We start from the raw sequence: 16,676 nt of genomic DNA on the forward strand, positions 1-16,676 counted from the left end.
TGGATGGGAAGTAGAGCTGTTGGGTTTAGAACCAGCGCCCATATGGGATCCCGGGGCATTCAAGGCAAGGACTTTAGCTGCTAGGCCACGCCGCTGCCTGGCCTGTTTGTTTTAATTAGAAAGTCAGATATACAGAGAGGAGGAGAGACAGAAAGGTAGCTTCCCAAGTGGCTGCAATGGCTAGATCCAAAGCCAGGAGCCAGGAGCTTCTTCTGTGTCTCCCACATGGGTGTAGGGTCCCAAGGTTTTGGACTGTCCTTGATGCTTTCCCAGGCCACAAGCAGGGAGCTGAATGGGAAATGGGGCTGCTAGGATTAGAACTGGTGACCATATGGGATCCTGGCGCATGCAAGGCGAGGACTTTAGCCATGAGACTACCGTGCTGGGCCTGTCAGTGGTTTTCAGTTGGAGGCTACAATGTCTGTAGCTGGCTTTGGTGTCACTTCCATGGGTAGTTGTTTCGGGGAGGGATTGCTGCTCCTGATACATATTGCGAAGAGGACAAGAAAGTTTCTGAATATCCTACAGTGCACAAACCAATCCTTAGAAAGAGCTGTCCTCCCCAAGTGTGAGTAGTGCTGAGACTGAGCAGCAGTGGTGTGGAGAATCTTAAGGGGCCATATGTGGAAATGGAGAATAAACTGGAATGGTTTTGAGAGATATTTCACTATGGGCTAGAGAGGAAAATGGGAGGTGATATACTTGGAAATATGATTTTGGCTATCCTGATTGAAATAGAGAGCCCTTTAGACCTGGATGCAAAACAAACTAAGGAATTAACTCAAGGCACACATTCTAGAATATTGTCAAGTATCCTGTAGGCTACCTAGAGATAGCTAGAGAGGGTTGTTAAACTAATAGGATCATCAGCTTGTACTAGGTTGATTTAGTAGTTTCTAAATAGGCAAAAATTATGAAATTTTTGCTTTTCATTTTTTCTTGTTTCCTTTGTTTTTCATTTTTCCTTACATACTGTAAATACTTTTTGAACATGTATAATCATATATTTGTTGACTCTAGGGAGACAGCCTATTTTTTCTTGTCTTTAGTCATGGGAAGAGTATTGGTGCCCCCAGTAGCTGGGAATGACCTGGAGTATGCAGGGAGTTTGAGGATCTGAGTAGAGTGATGACATGCTGAGAGGACTAATCCCTTCCCATCTGGGTGGTTTTCTGGTACAGTTGACTTTAACTGGAGATTGGCTAGGCCTGGAAGCTGGAGGATTACAGTACTCGGGAAGTTTCCGTGTCCCTGCTGTTGAGAGGCGGTCCAGTGCACAGAGGCAGTGTGCAATCCTTGCTAAGAGTGAGGGCTTTGGTGCCACATTGCCTGATTTTAAGTGCCAGCTCTGCCAGTTACTAATGGTATAAATCAGAGCAAGTTCTATCACTTTTCTGTGTTTTAATGTCTTTATCTTTAAAATGGGGGTTAGACATAAGAATTAAATAGGGGCCAGTGAGGTGGAATAACAGGCTAATCCTGCCTGCGGCGTCAGCATCCCTTATGGGCTCTGGTTCTGGTCCTGGCTGTTCTACTTCTGATCCAGCGCTTTGCTAATGTCCTGTAAAGCCCAATCCTTGGGTCCCTGCACCCATCTGACCAGGAAGAAACTCTTGGCTACTGGCTTCAGACCAGCCCAGTTCGGTGGTGGTGTCTATTTGGGCAGTGAACCAGAGAAGATCTCTTTCTCTATCTCTCCCTCTCTCTGTAATTCTGATTTTCAAGTAAAATAAATAAATCTTAAAAAATGAAATAAATTCATAAATGTGTCTTAGAGAAATACCTGGCACTCAGTAAGGAAATTGTACATGTTAGTTGTTGCTGTTGTCATCCTCCTACCCATCAGTCTGTGTAGGTAGGAAGGTATTAATGAAACATTTCAACAAAAGAATTAACGGGACTAGTGATTTCAGAGTCTGATGTGATTTCCACGTTTCAGTCGCAGGTACTGGAAATTGGTAGGGAATAAGGAAAAGTGCAGTTTAGTCTTGGATATTTTAAATTTGTGAAGATTGATCTTAATGGTTGTAAATGCTTCAGAGTCAATCGAATACAGGACTTGAGATACTGGTCTGGAATTCTAAATCTGAGTAAAAGTAAGGAAGATGAAATGAAGAGGCAGAAAAACTCACAAAGTAATAATGCAGCATAATTAGTATCTAGCATTTTTAAGGTTTATTTATTTGAAAGAGGAAGAGGAAGAGAGGTCTTTCATTTTCTGGTTCACTACCCAAATGGCTGAAAGTGGAACTCTATGCAGGTTTCCTCCATGGATGGCTGAGGCTCAAGCACTCGGGCCACCTTCCACTGCTTTCCCAGGTACATTAACTCGGAGCTATATTGGAAGTGCCGTAGCCAGGACTGGAATGAGTACTCATATGGAATGCTGGCATTGCAGGCAGTGTGGCTTAACCTACTGTGCCACAATGTTGATCCCTGAACCCTTTTTTTTTTTTTAATTAAATGTTTTAGGAAAATTTTTGGTTCACAGCAAAACTGAAAAGAAGATAGTTCTTTTGTAACTCCATACATACATAACTGTACCTACTATCAACATTTCCCTTCTGAGTGGTACAGTTATTATAATTCATGAGCTGACATTGATGCATCATCATTACCCACCCAAAGTCCATCCGTTACGTAAGCCTTTGCTTTTGGCATTGTATGACTGGTGGGTTTGGACTAAGGTTTAATGACACATGTCTGCCATTATAGTATGATATGGTATGATATTCTGGCTTCTCTAATGCATGAATATTTGTTGTTTTTTCATTAATGGCTGGGCTCAGTGCTAAGAGCTAATGATTAAGAGAGGAGTAGAGCTTGGCCCTATCCTCAAGCGTAGGGGACCCAGGCCTGTGTGTCTAAACGTGCTGGTTGCATGGGTTTTGTATATCCTTCTCCCATCTTTTTCTAGAAAGTTGAGTAGAATACAATGGCAGGGCGTGAGGAGCAACTTTTAAAATTTTATTTATTCCTTCATTACAGTGTATGTGCTAATGCATTTCAAATTCAAAAGATGATTTGTATGGTTCATCCATGTGTTACCTGTGGTTTTCTCCTAAGTAGTTGCTGAGTCTTTTCCTTGTGTGATTTAAGGGAGCTAGGGAAGGGAAGATGGAGTCCCCCCCTATTATATGGAAGACAGTTTCAAGAGGTTAAGCAATTTACTTGATGATCATTTAGCCAGAGAAGCTTATTGTCAGGTACACAGAGTCAGATCTGCTGATCCAACTCATCAAGAGTTAAATAAACTAGTTTTTTGCTTTTTTGGCAAAAGAAGATTAAGTGTTGGGAGAGGCTTGGGTAAGAGTGAATATGGACTTGAACGTGTGAAGGGTATTTTTGTCGTCCCAGTCTTCTGAAAACCCTTTCAGAGGAAGTGTATTGAAAAGCACAAGGATGGCAAGAAGTTGGTATGCTGAAGAGAAATCTTGCTGGCTTACAAGCAGAGTGAGAAAGGCTATGGTGTTACTTCTCTAGCATTTTTGGAACTGGAGGAGTTGTCCGATCCTGGGCCAACTCTGCTGAGAAAGTCTGAAAGATGAGGGAGCATCAGCATGTCAGCTCTTTGTTGGAGTGTCTCCATCTCTCTGTGCCCTGTCTCCACTGTCTGTCACCGTTCGTTATTCACAGTGTTTCCATTTTCCCTAGTCTTAAAAAAAATGTTTATTTATAAGGAGGGATAGGAAGAGTGAGACAGAGGAAAAGAGACAGAGGGAAAGAGAATTTCCATCTACTGATTCACTCTCCAAAGCCAAGAGCCAAGAACTCCATTCTGGAATCCTATGAGGGTGGCACAGGATTGTTTGGGCCATTTTCTGCTGCTTTTCTAGGTGTGTTGGTGGGGAGCTAGATGTTCCCTTTTTTCTGCTTTTATCCCCTTTGCCTTCCTCCATGTGTTAGAGCTAGATCAGATGGGACTAGAGCCAATGCTCTAATATGTGAAACCAGTGTTGCACACAGTGATTTAATCTACTGCACCACAATGTCAGCCACTATCTAGGATGTTTCAGATTTTCTGTAGTTCTGAGCTAGTGTCTACGCATGCTAAGACGTTTGAACCCAGCAAAGTCCTCTTCTAGTCTGGTAGCTTTCCATCTAAGAGACACAAGGGCATGATTGCAGGGGTTGAATATGCAATATAATTAATCTGACAATATGAACATAAACCCTTCCATTGAAGTCAAAGTGCTTGAGTCAGAATTGGTGCCTCCCCCACGCCAAGCCCCCACAACATGCACACATGCTGATCCATTTCTCATGTTCTTCCCTTTCCAGACATCCCAGGAATTTGTAGAGAAACTAACCAAACGACTCAAAAGACACCCTGAGGAGACTGGAGGCTTCCAGGAGGCACCTCTGGCCTACGATGCCATCTGGGCCTTGGCCCTGGCCCTGAACAAGACATCTGGAGGGGGTGGCCGTTCAGGTGTGCGCTTGGAGGACTTCAACTACAACAACCAGACCATTACTGATCAAATCTATCGGGCAATGAACTCCTCCTCCTTCGAGGGTGTCTCTGTGAGTTATGCCAGCTTCTTCACACTCATTCAACCTTCTGCAAGCAAGGGACCCCTTCTCAAGTTCCTCTTCCTAGAAATTTGTCTACTTTATCTTCCCAGTAACTTCTCTGCCAGAGTCAGCCTCAGACTAGGGCTGTATGGAGCCCCAGACCAGAAAAACCCACAAAGGAATATAAGGAAAAGAAAGTCATATATTCTTCTTTTAATGTCTCTCTTTGTTTCTTTTCAAATCAATTCAAGCATTTATAAATCAGATGAGAATTATAGGATTTAAAAGAGAAAATAATCTGAAAGAACATCTCCTCCTTCCTTTTAAAGTAAGAAAATGAGTGTTTGGGGGAGTTTGGTGACTTGCTCAGGCCACACAGCCAAGAAGGCAAGCTTCCTGGTGCTCTGTCTGGGGATTTTTCCATTCAAGTCTTATGGGTAAAGCTGCTCTCAAAAGAATAATGTTTCTAAAATCTAGGGTATGGGCATCTGGGGTATGTCCTATATGCAGGTAGATGCCATAAATAGTATTCATTCAGAAGCTCAATTACATCAAAAACAGAAGGATTCAAAGAGTCCCTGATGTTCCGTTTTTGCTCTGCTTTTATTCCCTTTGCCTTGCTCCACATGTTTCTGTTTCTCAGGGCCATGTGGTGTTTGATGCCAGTGGTTCTCGAATGGCATGGACACTCATCGAGCAGCTACAGGGTGAGTGCAGGGCCAGGAGTGTGACCAGGTGGGTGACCATCGAGGTGGGCCTGGGAGAATACCTGAGACAGTACGAGATTGTCAGGCCCCTCCTACCTCCTGCTCTTTTTCCTATTGTGCTTGTGAAGCTCTGAAATAATAATAATGATAAGTTAACTTAGGGACAGGTGGGTATCTGTGAGTGCAGTGGTTGTCATCTGAAAAGCAGCTCTTCCCAGTGGCTTCCATTTTGGTGCTGGAGATTTTCTTTTGATGACTTGGCTGAGGAATTAACGATCTGTCAGTACATACTTAAGATGTAAGGAAAGGTCACTCTAGGAAACATAAAGATTTAGTTATTTATTTTAATTGGAAAGTCAGATTTACAGAGAGAAGGAGACAAGTGGCTGCAATGGCCGGAGCTGAGCCAATCCGAAGCCAGGAACCAGGAGTTTTTTCTGGGTTTCCCACACAGACGCAGCGTCCCAAGGCTTTGGCCATCCTCCAGTGCTTTTCTAGGCCATAAACAGGGAGCTAGAGGGAAGTAAAACGGCCGGGACATGAACTGGTGCCCATATGGAATCTTGGCACATGCAAGGCAAAGACTTTTTAGTCACTAGACTACAGCTCCAGGCCTGAAACCTGCTACTTTTTTTTTTTTTTTTTTTAAATATTTGTTTAAAAGGAAGGATATTAGAGGGAGATAGAAAAAGAGACAAGAGATTAGAGACAGAGATCAAGTGAGCAAGTAAGATAGATCTTCCATTCATTGGTCAACTCTCCAGATGTCTGCAACAGCCAGGCATAGGCCAGGGTGAACCCAGAAAGCAGGAACTTCATCTGGGTTTCCCTGCTGGGTTGCAGGGTCCTAGCACTTCAGCCATCATCCATTGCCTTCCCAGGCACAAAACTGGCACTTTGACGTAGCATGCCAGAGTTGCAAGCAGCAGTGTAAGTGGCTATGCCACAATGCTGACCCAAAAGCTGTTAGTTTTTTTTTTAATATATTTATTTTTTCAATAAACATTTTTTTTTTAAATTTTGATAATCCTTACATAATTGATTAGGGCACAAAGGGTCAAGGCCTACAGGAAAATGGGTGCGACCATTGTTTCCACTTTTTTTTTCTGTATCTGGAGTAAGGAGGGAGATAAATGGAGAAGCCCCACCCAGCTTCCCACCCATTCCAGAGTCACCGATGGGGGGCATGCTCCAAGGGTCCTACTGAAGTGGTTTTGATAGTTCAATAGTTATGGATTGCTGCCATTCTCACCACTCCAAGGACCATGAAATGTCTCCAGAATCCACTGGCTGACATAGTCCACCTTAGGGTCTCCATTTGTCCAGATTTCCACTGCCAACACATGACGGATAGATGATCGATTTGTTCTGTCATCTGTCTTCTGTTGTGGTACCAGGTGTCTTCTGCAAGTTCCGATGGACTGCCATGTTCTCCATGTGCACCTGGATGTGCTGTCCATTGCTCCATGACACACGCACTCCATGGTCAGACCATGGAACCTACAGTTCTCTTCATGGTTGGGGTTCTGAGGTCAGCAGTTCAGTTGGAGGGATCCCCAAAGAAACTTCGTCTGTGGTGATCCCATATCTGTTAGTTTTTTTTTTTTTTAAGATTTATTGATTCATTTTGATTGCAAAGTCAGATATACAGAGAGGAGGAGAGACAGAGAGAAAGATCTTCCATCTGATGATTCACTCCCCAAGTGACCGCAATGGCCGGTGCTGTGTCGATCCAAAGGCCAGGAGCCAGGAACCTCCTATGCGGGTGCAGGGTCCCAATGCTTTGAACTGTCCTCGACTGCTTTCCCAGGCCACAAGCAAGGAGCTTGATGGGAAGTAGAGCTGGCGGAATTAGAACCGGCGCCCATATGGGATCCTGGGCATGTTCAAGGTGAGGGCTTTAGCTGGTAGGCCACTGTGCTGGGCCCGAGTTAGTTTTTTTAATTTTTTTAAAGGGAATTTGTTGAATTTCCCTGATTTGTAAACTGTCATTCTTAAGATTTCTATTGTTTTCCTTTTCTAGATTGTATTTCCTGATAATTCATCGCATTTATGTATTTGTAGAACTTTTTTTAAAGTCTCAGTTATTATTTTTATTGGGAAGGCAGATCAGCTTTACAAAGAGGAGAAAGAGAAAGATCTTCTGTCCGTTGGTTCACTTCCCAAGTGGCTGCAGTGGCCAGAGCTGAGCCGATCCAAAGCCAGCAGACAGGAGCTTCTTCTGGGTCTCCCACATGGGTGCAGGGTCCCAAGGCACTGGGCCATTCTCCACTGCTTTTCCAGGCCACAAGCAGGGAGCTGGATGGGAAGTGGAGCTGCTGGGACTTGAACTGGTGTCTATATGGGATCCTGGTGCTTGCAAGGTGGGAATTTTGCCATTGAGCCATCATGCTGGTCCCTGCCGAACTTGATTTAAAGAATTATTTATATGATAGGTAGAAAGACACAGAAAGAAAGAGCTCCCATCCACCAGTTCGCTTCCTAATGGCCACAAATGCTGGTCCTGCGAAACTTCTGAGTTAATGTGTTTACTGCACCTCCCACTCAGCTTTACAAGGTCTGGTCAAGAGAACCGTTTCTTAGCCTTCTGTTGAAAGTTTATGGTTTTTGCTCTACCTTGTCCCCACTCCCATATTCTCTATTGACTTCAGCCATGGTAAAAGGATATGACTTGGCCTTTAAAATGAGAGCTTTGTTAACCAGGACAGTTCTACAACAAAAACTGTAGGAGTGCCTAGATTTCAGTCAGTAGTTCTTTTAGAGACAGAAATGTCTCATAGAAGGAATTAGAACCCAAGCCAACGGAAGAAACATTTCTAAAATTAAAATGAAAGCTACTGGGAAGATAGATTCTGCAAGTCTGCCCATCAAGAGAGAATAAGCAGAAATATGTTGAAAGCTTTAGAAGCCAGTATTAAAGTGAGAAGCATCTTTCTGGAGAGGTGTGAGGCAGTGAAAGGGGTGGCAGACATACTGTGGAGCCTTCCCTTGGAAGAGCTTGAAACATATGAGATGTTTTCACTTATTTGCGTTGCCTTGGGAACCACCTTATATTACTTTTAAATCAGGTTGCTAATTCAAGCAACCCCTAGGTCCTTACAAGCACCTTTTAGACTCAGTTGAAGATAATATCAGGTACAATGGTGGAAAGCAGTGTTAAGCAAGTGGGAAGTTGAAAGTTCTACGAGGGACCCTTCACCTGCTCCGGTCACTGTTTCTATTGTCACCTGCCAGGTGGCAGCTATAAGAAGATTGGCTACTATGACAGCACCAAGGATGATCTTTCCTGGTCCAAGACGGATAAGTGGATTGGTAAGCTCATCCTGTTTATATGTTCCGTCAACCCTCTGGACGATCCAGGAAAGGGCCTTTTGTTTGAATGAGGGTTGGGGGTTGAGGATAGTGAATTTGAAATGTAGCTGGGAGAGAGGCCAGGAGCAGGCATCAAGAGACAGCAAACACAACCTCCAAGACGTGGGTAAGGGGAGACTGGTGTACTTGAAGACAGAATAGAGGGTGGACTGTGCTATTTTTAATGGTAGATTGCTGGGGTAACTGAGGATTAGAGGCAGAGGGCAGGCAGGGTGCGGGAAATAGAAACTGCTTTTGAGTTTCCCAGATGTCCTGCTGCCTTGATGAACCTGAACCAGCTGCTTCAAGCCTTGAGCTGCCTCTCTGTCAGGAAGGCAGTGGCTTAAACTGTCAGGGCAGAAACCCTCACATTATGGTCTACCAAAGTGTGTTTTTTAGAGAAAGTAAGCAATTATCCTTTGCGTTCTGGGTGGACTAGTAGAGCGGAAATGGGAAAGATGCTGGAGCTGGGTAAAAGGCGGGACCAATTGCGGCAGAAAGGCTCAGCACCTGCAGGTTGGTGTGGGGGAGGCGTAGCTGGCGGAGATGGCTCCATCTGCCCTGCCCCACTGAAATCTAGCTCTTTCCAGCACTGCTGGAGCTTTGCAGTTTTTTTTTTTTAATAATTCAAATTTAGGACAGCGTTCTGTACTGCTATAAATGTTGTGTGGCCTACATTATCCCTGCCCCCCCTTTTTTTTTTAAAAAAACCCAGACAAATTGCAATTAGTTTTGTTGTTATTATTGTTTTTTTTCTCTTTTTTTTGGGTGCAGTGTGGCAAATTTGAGCTTCCCTTTAATAATAACTGGAAAGCAACTTTGGAAATGTCACCCTGCCAGGGTTAAAGTCTCTGATTTTTTTGTTTCTTTGCCCAGGGTTAGGAGGCCACACTAATTGCTTTGAAAGGCCCCTTTTGCTTTAGGATCCTATAATTGTCTTTTGCAGCTTTTAATTTGGGTTATGAGAGGCCTCAGCTCTGTCCATTTTTCCCCCTCTCATTTTCCTTTGCTGCAAGAAAGACAGGAAGAATGGAAAGAACTGTTAGAAACCAGAACTCTATAGCTGTGTAGAGGCGCTGGAGCTCAGCATTTCACTCCATTTTCTCATCTCGTTTCTGGTGGGTCCTGGCAGCCGCAGCTGAGGACTATTCTGCCTGTCCTGCTGAGTGCAGCCAGGCCTCGTGTCCTCAGCCAGACTGTGTGTCTGTCGGCAACCTTGTCCTCTGCCCCTGCTCCTATCCCATCTGCGTTCCTTTGTCTTCCTTCCTTTCTCTTTCCCCTCCCATCCTCTCCCTGTGCCATGCAGGAGGGTCCCCCCCAGCGGACCAGACCATGGTCATCAAGACATTCCGTTTCCTGTCACAGAAACTCTTTATCTCCGTCTCGGTTCTCTCCAGCCTGGGCATTGTCCTAGCTGTTGTCTGTCTCTCCTTTAACATCTACAATTCCCATGTCCGGTAAGTTTCTCTTCTGCCACTATCCCCTGCAAGATGATGATCATGCACCTTAGAGGGTCGAGGGGCAGGAATGAAATGTGTACAATTCCCAAGGCTGTGGTGCACAGGTTGTCACTGTGATTTACTGAGAAAGAAAGTGGGGATCCAGACAGGACCTCCCCTTTTCCAAAGCAGCTGACTTGAAAAAACAACCTTTGGGGGTCATATGACATGGTCTTGGGCTATACATGAATCAGGTGCGTTCTGGTAGGGACCCGGCTTGGCAGAGCCCTGTGCAGCTCCAACTCCAACCCCAAGCACTATTTTCTGTCTTCCTTTAATCCCCAGACCTTGGAGCTGGGGTCATGCCATTGCATGGTATTTGGAGAGCTGAGCCTGTCTACAGAAGACAGGGTAATTCTGTTCTCTCTCCCTCTCCCACCTTCTCCGCCTCTGCCTAGTTATATCCAGAATTCTCAGCCTAACCTGAACAATCTGACTGCTGTGGGCTGCTCGCTAGCGTTAGCTGCTGTCTTCCCACTTGGGCTGGATGGTTACCATATCGGGAGAAGCCAGTTCCCTTTCGTCTGTCAGGTGAGGTAGTTGGGATCCTCCCATGTCTCTCAGGGGCACCTTCTGGGACTTGGGTTCCTTGCCTTTCCTTTCTCCAGCTCTCGTCCATCCATGTTCATTCCGCGTAGTGTCACTCCTCTGATCTCTGGCTCTGTGCCTGCTTTCTGGGTCTCTTGTATTCTGTACTTCATTGTCAGTTCCAAGGTTGCCATGGCATGCCTTGCAGAGAAGCAGAGAGAGTGCTAAAGATGAAGAAAAGGGGTCTACACAAAGAGCCCTTGAACAAAGGTGGATTGTCTGTGGTGTGGGAGCCGAGGACTATGACCATGAACTTCCTGTTTGAACCTCAGTTGGGGTTTGGAAGAATGAAAGGAAAGATCTAAACAGACAGAGAGGCTTGGGGGAAGGGACCACTGTCACACAGGGAAGAGGTTCCAGGGATTCATTGGTGCACGGATGGCTCAGTGGCTTTGGGGACAGGCTGGCCTCAGCAGTGCTGTGTGAGTGCTTCTGTTTTGCTAGAAGGGAACACCTACCTTCTCCCCTGATTCTGCCTGTCTTCACTGTCTGTTTGTTCTGGCCCCATTCCTGTCCTGATCATGCATTTGTGCAAACAGCACTTGAGCACACATACACATGCAGTCCACAAGGGGTTTCCTGTCCTAGCAGCAGCACAGTGGTAGAAGTAGAGGTGGTGTGTGGGAACAGTGAAGGAAAAGCAACTTATAGTCCAGGATTGGGTTGACCTCACAGCCTCACAGTGGAGGTGATATTTGCACATCAAAGGATGTGCAGAGTTTTTGCCCACTGGAGGAAATAGAGGAAGGCTACTCGGGAGCAAAGGGAACATTATGTGATGAGCAAAGACATGAGAGTAGATCAAAGGAAAATGAATAAGTCAGTATGGCTGAAGTACAAGGTAGATAATGTGCTGGGAGGTGAACCAGGACAGGTAGGTGGGGTCTTGGATTCTGTCTAGGGGTGTTCAGGTTATAATCTGTAGGCACTGAGGAGTGGTCAGCAGTGTTTGCACTTGATGGCAAAGTAGGAGATGGATGGGAGGAACTGTTGAAGGAGGACCATCCCCCGTCCTTCCCCTCTTGTACACATCCCCATCTGGCTGCATCCTGCCTGCTTTGTCATCTGCTGCCTGCCCACGCCCGCTCCCACTGCCCTTCCCCTCCCAACCACAGTCCCACTCTCTACCCACCCCTGTTCTGCCTGTGTCCTCTGTCCTTTTTATAGGCCCGCCTCTGGCTCCTCGGTCTGGGCTTTAGTCTGGGCTATGGCTCCATGTTCACCAAGATCTGGTGGGTACATACAGTCTTCACAAAAAAGGAAGAAAAGAAGGAGTGGAGGAAGGTAAGCTGCTTCCCAATGCCTCCGCCCCTAGGGGCTTTCAGGACTGTCCCCCTGAGGTGCCTGTGCTGCATGTGTTTACTTAGACCCTGGAACCCTGGAAGTTGTATGCCACGGTGGGCCTGCTGGTGGGCTTGGATGTCCTTACTCTCGCCATCTGGCAGATTGTGGACCCTTTGCACCGGACCATTGAGGTATGCTGCTGGAGGCTGAGCAGGGTTCCCAGGCTGTCAGGGCTCTGGAGGTTGTGTGTGGCTTGAGGAATAAAGCTACCTGACGAGCCAGTGCTTCCTGCTGCATCTTCAGCAGCTCTTCCATCGAGAAGGACCCCTCAGAGGCCTCTGGATCTCTTTGCAAGAAGGAAGTGCTGGTGGTCTGGATGGGATATGTAGGGTTTCCAGACACTTGAAAAGTGGGAACAAGCTCTTGTGAAGTGTGAAAGACACTTCATAGGCCTAGAGAGGAGATTGGCTTTGCTACTCAGGGTCTCCTGGGAAAGCTGCTGCAGGGTTGGGAGCAAGGAATGGAGCAGAGTTGGAGAAGGTAAGGGTGGGCAGCAATGTCTTTCCTGTGACCCCATTTCTCCCTTAGACTTTTGCCAAAGAAGAACCGAAGGAAGACATCGATGTCTCTATTCTGCCCCAGCTGGAGCACTGCAGCTCCAAGAAGATGAACACGTGGCTTGGTGTGTGGCTGTGGGAAAAGGAGGGGCGGTGCAGTGAGGGCAGAGCTGTTGGGGACTGTGGGTTTGGAGGGCAAGGGTCAGTAGGAGAGAAGCCGAGAACCTGTCAACCCAGTTGAACATTCCCCTTTTTGTAATTGTAGTCATCTTTTCTGAGGGTCGGGACTGCTGGACTTACTTTTTGAGGAGCTCAGGGTCCAAAGTAGAGAGGAGAGTGGACTTGTGTTCAGCAGAGGGATCAGCAAGGATGACCCTCTGTGTGTCGGGCCAGCTCTCCAGAGGCAGGCAGACTGTGAGGTCATGGGTGCAGGCTTCACTTATGTTGCTCTGATTGATGCGCATACGTGACAAATTACCTTCAGTTTGGGAAGCCACCTTTATAGCTGGAGGAGAACAAGTGAGACATTGTGTCTGACCCGTTCCTGGATCCTGCAGAAGATCATGATCTTCCTGGGTGGAACATGGCTCCTAATCGCAGTAGAAAGCTGTGGGATATAAGCAAATTGAGGGTTAGGGTTCACATGGAGAGTGTCCCAGGTCAGCAGGGATGAATTGGAGAAGGGGCATTCTTTCCACTGTGGCATTGTAAGAAATAGCGGCAGTAGGAGAGGAACAAAGACACAAGATAAGGGTTGAGTGGGGAGCATGAAGGCCCTTGTTGCTTAGGTGACATTTTCCTGCTGTTTTAGGCATTTTCTATGGTTACAAGGGACTGCTGCTGCTTCTGGGAATCTTTCTTGCTTATGAGACCAAGAGTGTGTCCACTGAGAAGATCAACGACCACCGGGCTGTGGGCATGGCCATCTACAATGTTGCGGTGAGCTCCCCAGACATCTGCCATTGACTTTGTGGGCTGACTACAACAACTAGGAAGCCCTAGGTGCCAGCGTTGCTTGCAAGTCTAAAAGAGCTTGTCAGTGCTTCAGATTTGTAAAGCAGTTTCTTTTTAATAAAGCACACTATTTTATACACTGTGTTGTAACTTTTGGAACTGCCCGATAAAGTCTATGTGTTCTTACCTCATAGGTGAGGAAAGAAATACAGAGATGTTAGGTTGCTGGTCTGTGGTTATCAGGCCAGACTCTCAATGGAGATTTCCTGCCTGGGTTGCCCAGGTACTGACTTTTAAAAGACCATGAGGATGTGCCTGCTTTGAAGGAGGGCTGGACTTAGCACTGGGAACTTGTTTGGGGGCAGTTTATCTCCATCTGGTGTTATGATCAGCTGTTAGAAATTTCATCAAGAACCTGTTCTCATTGGCAGTCTCCGGGGGAAGGAGCCTGCAGCTCTGAGACTCCCCGTGTGTGCTGTGTGCCCTAGGTCCTGTGCCTCATCACTGCTCCTGTCACCATGATCCTGTCCAGCCAGCAGGATGCGGCCTTTGCCTTCGCCTCTCTCGCCATAGTTTTTTCCTCCTATATTACTCTGGTCGTGCTCTTTGTGCCCAAGGTGAGGTCCTGACTTCTCCCACCTTCTCTAGTCCCGTGTTCCTTCTGTTTCTTCTTCCTGGGATTCTGTTCCCCTGCCCTTCCCTGCCTCCTGCTTCTGCTCCTCTAGCTGTCTTGGGCCCAGTCTGTCTCTCTTATTTTCATTCCTTCCGACTCCAACCCCATATCAGCTGACCACTGACCATCCCTGATTGACCAGCCTATGCCCAAACACTTGCCTCCAGATGCGCAGGTTGATCACCCGAGGGGAGTGGCAGTCTGAGGCACAGGACACCATGAAGACAGGGTCATCCACCAACAACAATGAGGAGGAGAAGTCACGGCTGTTGGAGAAGGAGAACCGTGAACTGGAGAAGATCATTGCTGAGGTGTGTGGAGTGATGGCAGGTGTGGGCTCTGAGAGGTTCAGGTTCTGGAGCTTGTGAGTTACGGAGAGAGGGTGTATCCATCAGCTTTCTGTCACTCAGCGCAACACCTAAGGCAGCACCCCAGTGATCTCTTGAAGGTTCCACAGCACCTCCTAATAATGTCACTTTGTGAAGCACAGCTCCAGTCACCCAGACCACATCCCAGCCTTGGGACAGGGTCTCAGGAGAAAACCCAAAAAGGAGTGAGTGGGACTGGATGGGGAAGGGAAAAGGGTTGAGCACGTTTTTGTCAGAGAAAATCTAGTGTTGGCCCCATCAGGTGGAGGGGGTTCTGATGTGGGACTGCACTGATGACAGCGCCCCCTTGAGGCAATTAAGGGATGAAAGCTGTGCACCCCAGCAGCTGACACTCAGAATCTGGATGTCAGAATTTGTCCATTGTGTTCCAGGCTGTAGTGGGGAGCCCATCAGTGTCAAAGAGGGACATATTCCAGCCACGTTACCATCAATCTGGAATTTACTGGAAGATTTGTGCACTGATTTTTCTCCCCTCCTCCACTTTATTCTTTTGTTTAAAACTTTTATTTCTTTGATCAAAAAAGGTCAAAATCTTCCATGTGCCCCTTGTCTTTTTTGACGTTCCTTGTTTGTTTGTTTTTTTTTTTTTTGATTCCTCATTTTACTTTCTTCTGTAACCCTGGACCCCACCCATGATTCTGTGCCGTTCCTTTCTCTCTTCCCCACCCCTCATGACCTCTCCTCCAATGCTTCTGATTTTTTTTTCTTCCTCCAGAAAGAGGAGCGAGTCTCTGAACTACGCCATCAACTCCAGTCTCGGCAACAGCTCCGCTCTCGGCGTCACCCCCCAACGCCTCCAGACCCATCTGGGGGCCTTCCCAGGGGCCCCCCTGAGCCCCCTGACCGGCTTAGCTGTGATGGGAGTCGAGTCCATTTGCTTTACAAGTGAGGGGTATCAGGAAGGACCAGCCAGCAGGGGGAGGGGAAGGGGAAGGGTGTGGGAAGTGGGTGGGGGTCTGGGGAGGCAGCAGGGGAATCCCTATCCCCAGATGGGGACAACATGCTATCCATTCCCATCTCTTGTAAATATACTTCCCTCTGTGAGTCCTGGGGTTATTTCGGTCTCGAATATTCTGGGCAACAGACTTTTTTCCTCTTGTTCATTTATATCATTCTATGTCACTACTTCATTTGGTTTGTACCTTGCTTGACGCTCCTCATTCACTACTCCTCAGCAGCCTCCACAACCTGCTTCTCTTCTCCTACTTCTGGCCTCCGTCTGGTTACCAGGCAACCTTTGCAGCCTCCTCTGTCTTTATGCTCTGCTCCTACCAACAGGGGTCTCCCCACAAGTGCCCTTTCCAGCCCAACTGGGGCCTCTCCCCCTCTCCACTGTTGTCTTTCTATCCTATTACCCTTTCACATACTCCCTTTTACTCTTCCTTGAATTGTCCTTTTCTTAGGGACTCATTCTTCTAGCCAGGGCTCACATGATCCTATGCTGTGTTACGTGCTCATGCTTTCCAGCATACATGTGTCCTCCCTGTCCTGTTCTTTCCTTAATGCTGTGGTCACGGATGATTGCTTGCATACCTTGCACTCATAGCTGCGTGTGCTTGTCTGGTGGTCATGTGTGTGCCCTTGCATATGTTTGGGTAGGCGTGTGCTATTGTCTGGAATGCTGAGTCAGTCTTGTCTTCCCTACCTGCATGCATTTATGTTTATCCATGTAATTTTCCTGTGTGCCCTCGATGTACATTGTGTACCCCTCTCCCTTTGCCCCTTAAGGTCATTATTCTAGCAAAGCGATACACAGCCACCCTGCACATTGTTATGCACTTTCCCCACTTCCTGTGCGGCAGGGCTGTCCACACCCTCTCCTCTGCACAGAGCCTGTTTCTGCTCACTCTTCCCCCTTCCCTTTGTGCTTGTAGACCACCTCAGTCTACACTCACAGTCACCCTCTCCCAAGGTTACTCCCTTTTGCTTTGTGCTTTTGGGGGAGAATTAAGGGAAAAGATGTGGGGAGAGGACAGGTTTGAGAAGCTGCTTCCAGTGGATACTTGGTGGAAATCCTAACCAAAGGAAGGTATCTCTGTTGGGATAGACAGATGGACCAAGGGGGCGAAAGATGGCGTCCCTTTCGCACTGTGGTGTCTCTTGGGGAATGATTTCCCCAAGTCTCAATAAACCAGTGAACAGTGTGACTCAAGACCTCA

At 46.9% G+C, this 16,676-nt stretch overlaps 1 protein-coding gene across 4 annotated transcripts in view; it reads left to right on the top strand.

Annotated features, from left to right (window-relative positions):
* GABBR1 (gamma-aminobutyric acid type B receptor subunit 1) overlaps positions 1-16,676 on the top strand; it is a 31,306-nt gene extending 14,630 nt beyond the window's left edge. For 2 of the 4 annotated variants that reach the window (XM_004598373.3, XM_058666668.1), the window contains exons 12-23: positions 4,282-4,524; positions 5,159-5,222; positions 8,457-8,534; positions 9,880-10,030; positions 10,471-10,603; positions 11,828-11,944; positions 12,028-12,135; positions 12,533-12,626; positions 13,313-13,440; positions 13,944-14,072; positions 14,296-14,439; positions 15,233-16,676. In XM_004598373.3, the coding sequence (XP_004598430.1) occupies positions 4,282-4,524; positions 5,159-5,222; positions 8,457-8,534; positions 9,880-10,030; positions 10,471-10,603; positions 11,828-11,944; positions 12,028-12,135; positions 12,533-12,626; positions 13,313-13,440; positions 13,944-14,072; positions 14,296-14,439; positions 15,233-15,406 (1,563 nt within the window). In that variant the 3' untranslated portion in view covers positions 15,407-16,676. The remainder of the gene's footprint in view (positions 1-4,281; positions 4,525-5,158; positions 5,223-8,456; positions 8,535-9,879; positions 10,031-10,470; positions 10,604-11,827; positions 11,945-12,027; positions 12,136-12,532; positions 12,627-13,312; positions 13,441-13,943; positions 14,073-14,295; positions 14,440-15,232) is intronic. The other 2 variants (XM_058666678.1, XM_058666673.1) reach the window with 2 other exon arrangements.

This window comes from Ochotona princeps, chromosome 1, assembly GCF_030435755.1.
Source record: "Ochotona princeps isolate mOchPri1 chromosome 1, mOchPri1.hap1, whole genome shotgun sequence".
In the NCBI taxonomy this organism is placed as follows: domain Eukaryota; kingdom Metazoa; phylum Chordata; class Mammalia; order Lagomorpha; family Ochotonidae; genus Ochotona; species Ochotona princeps.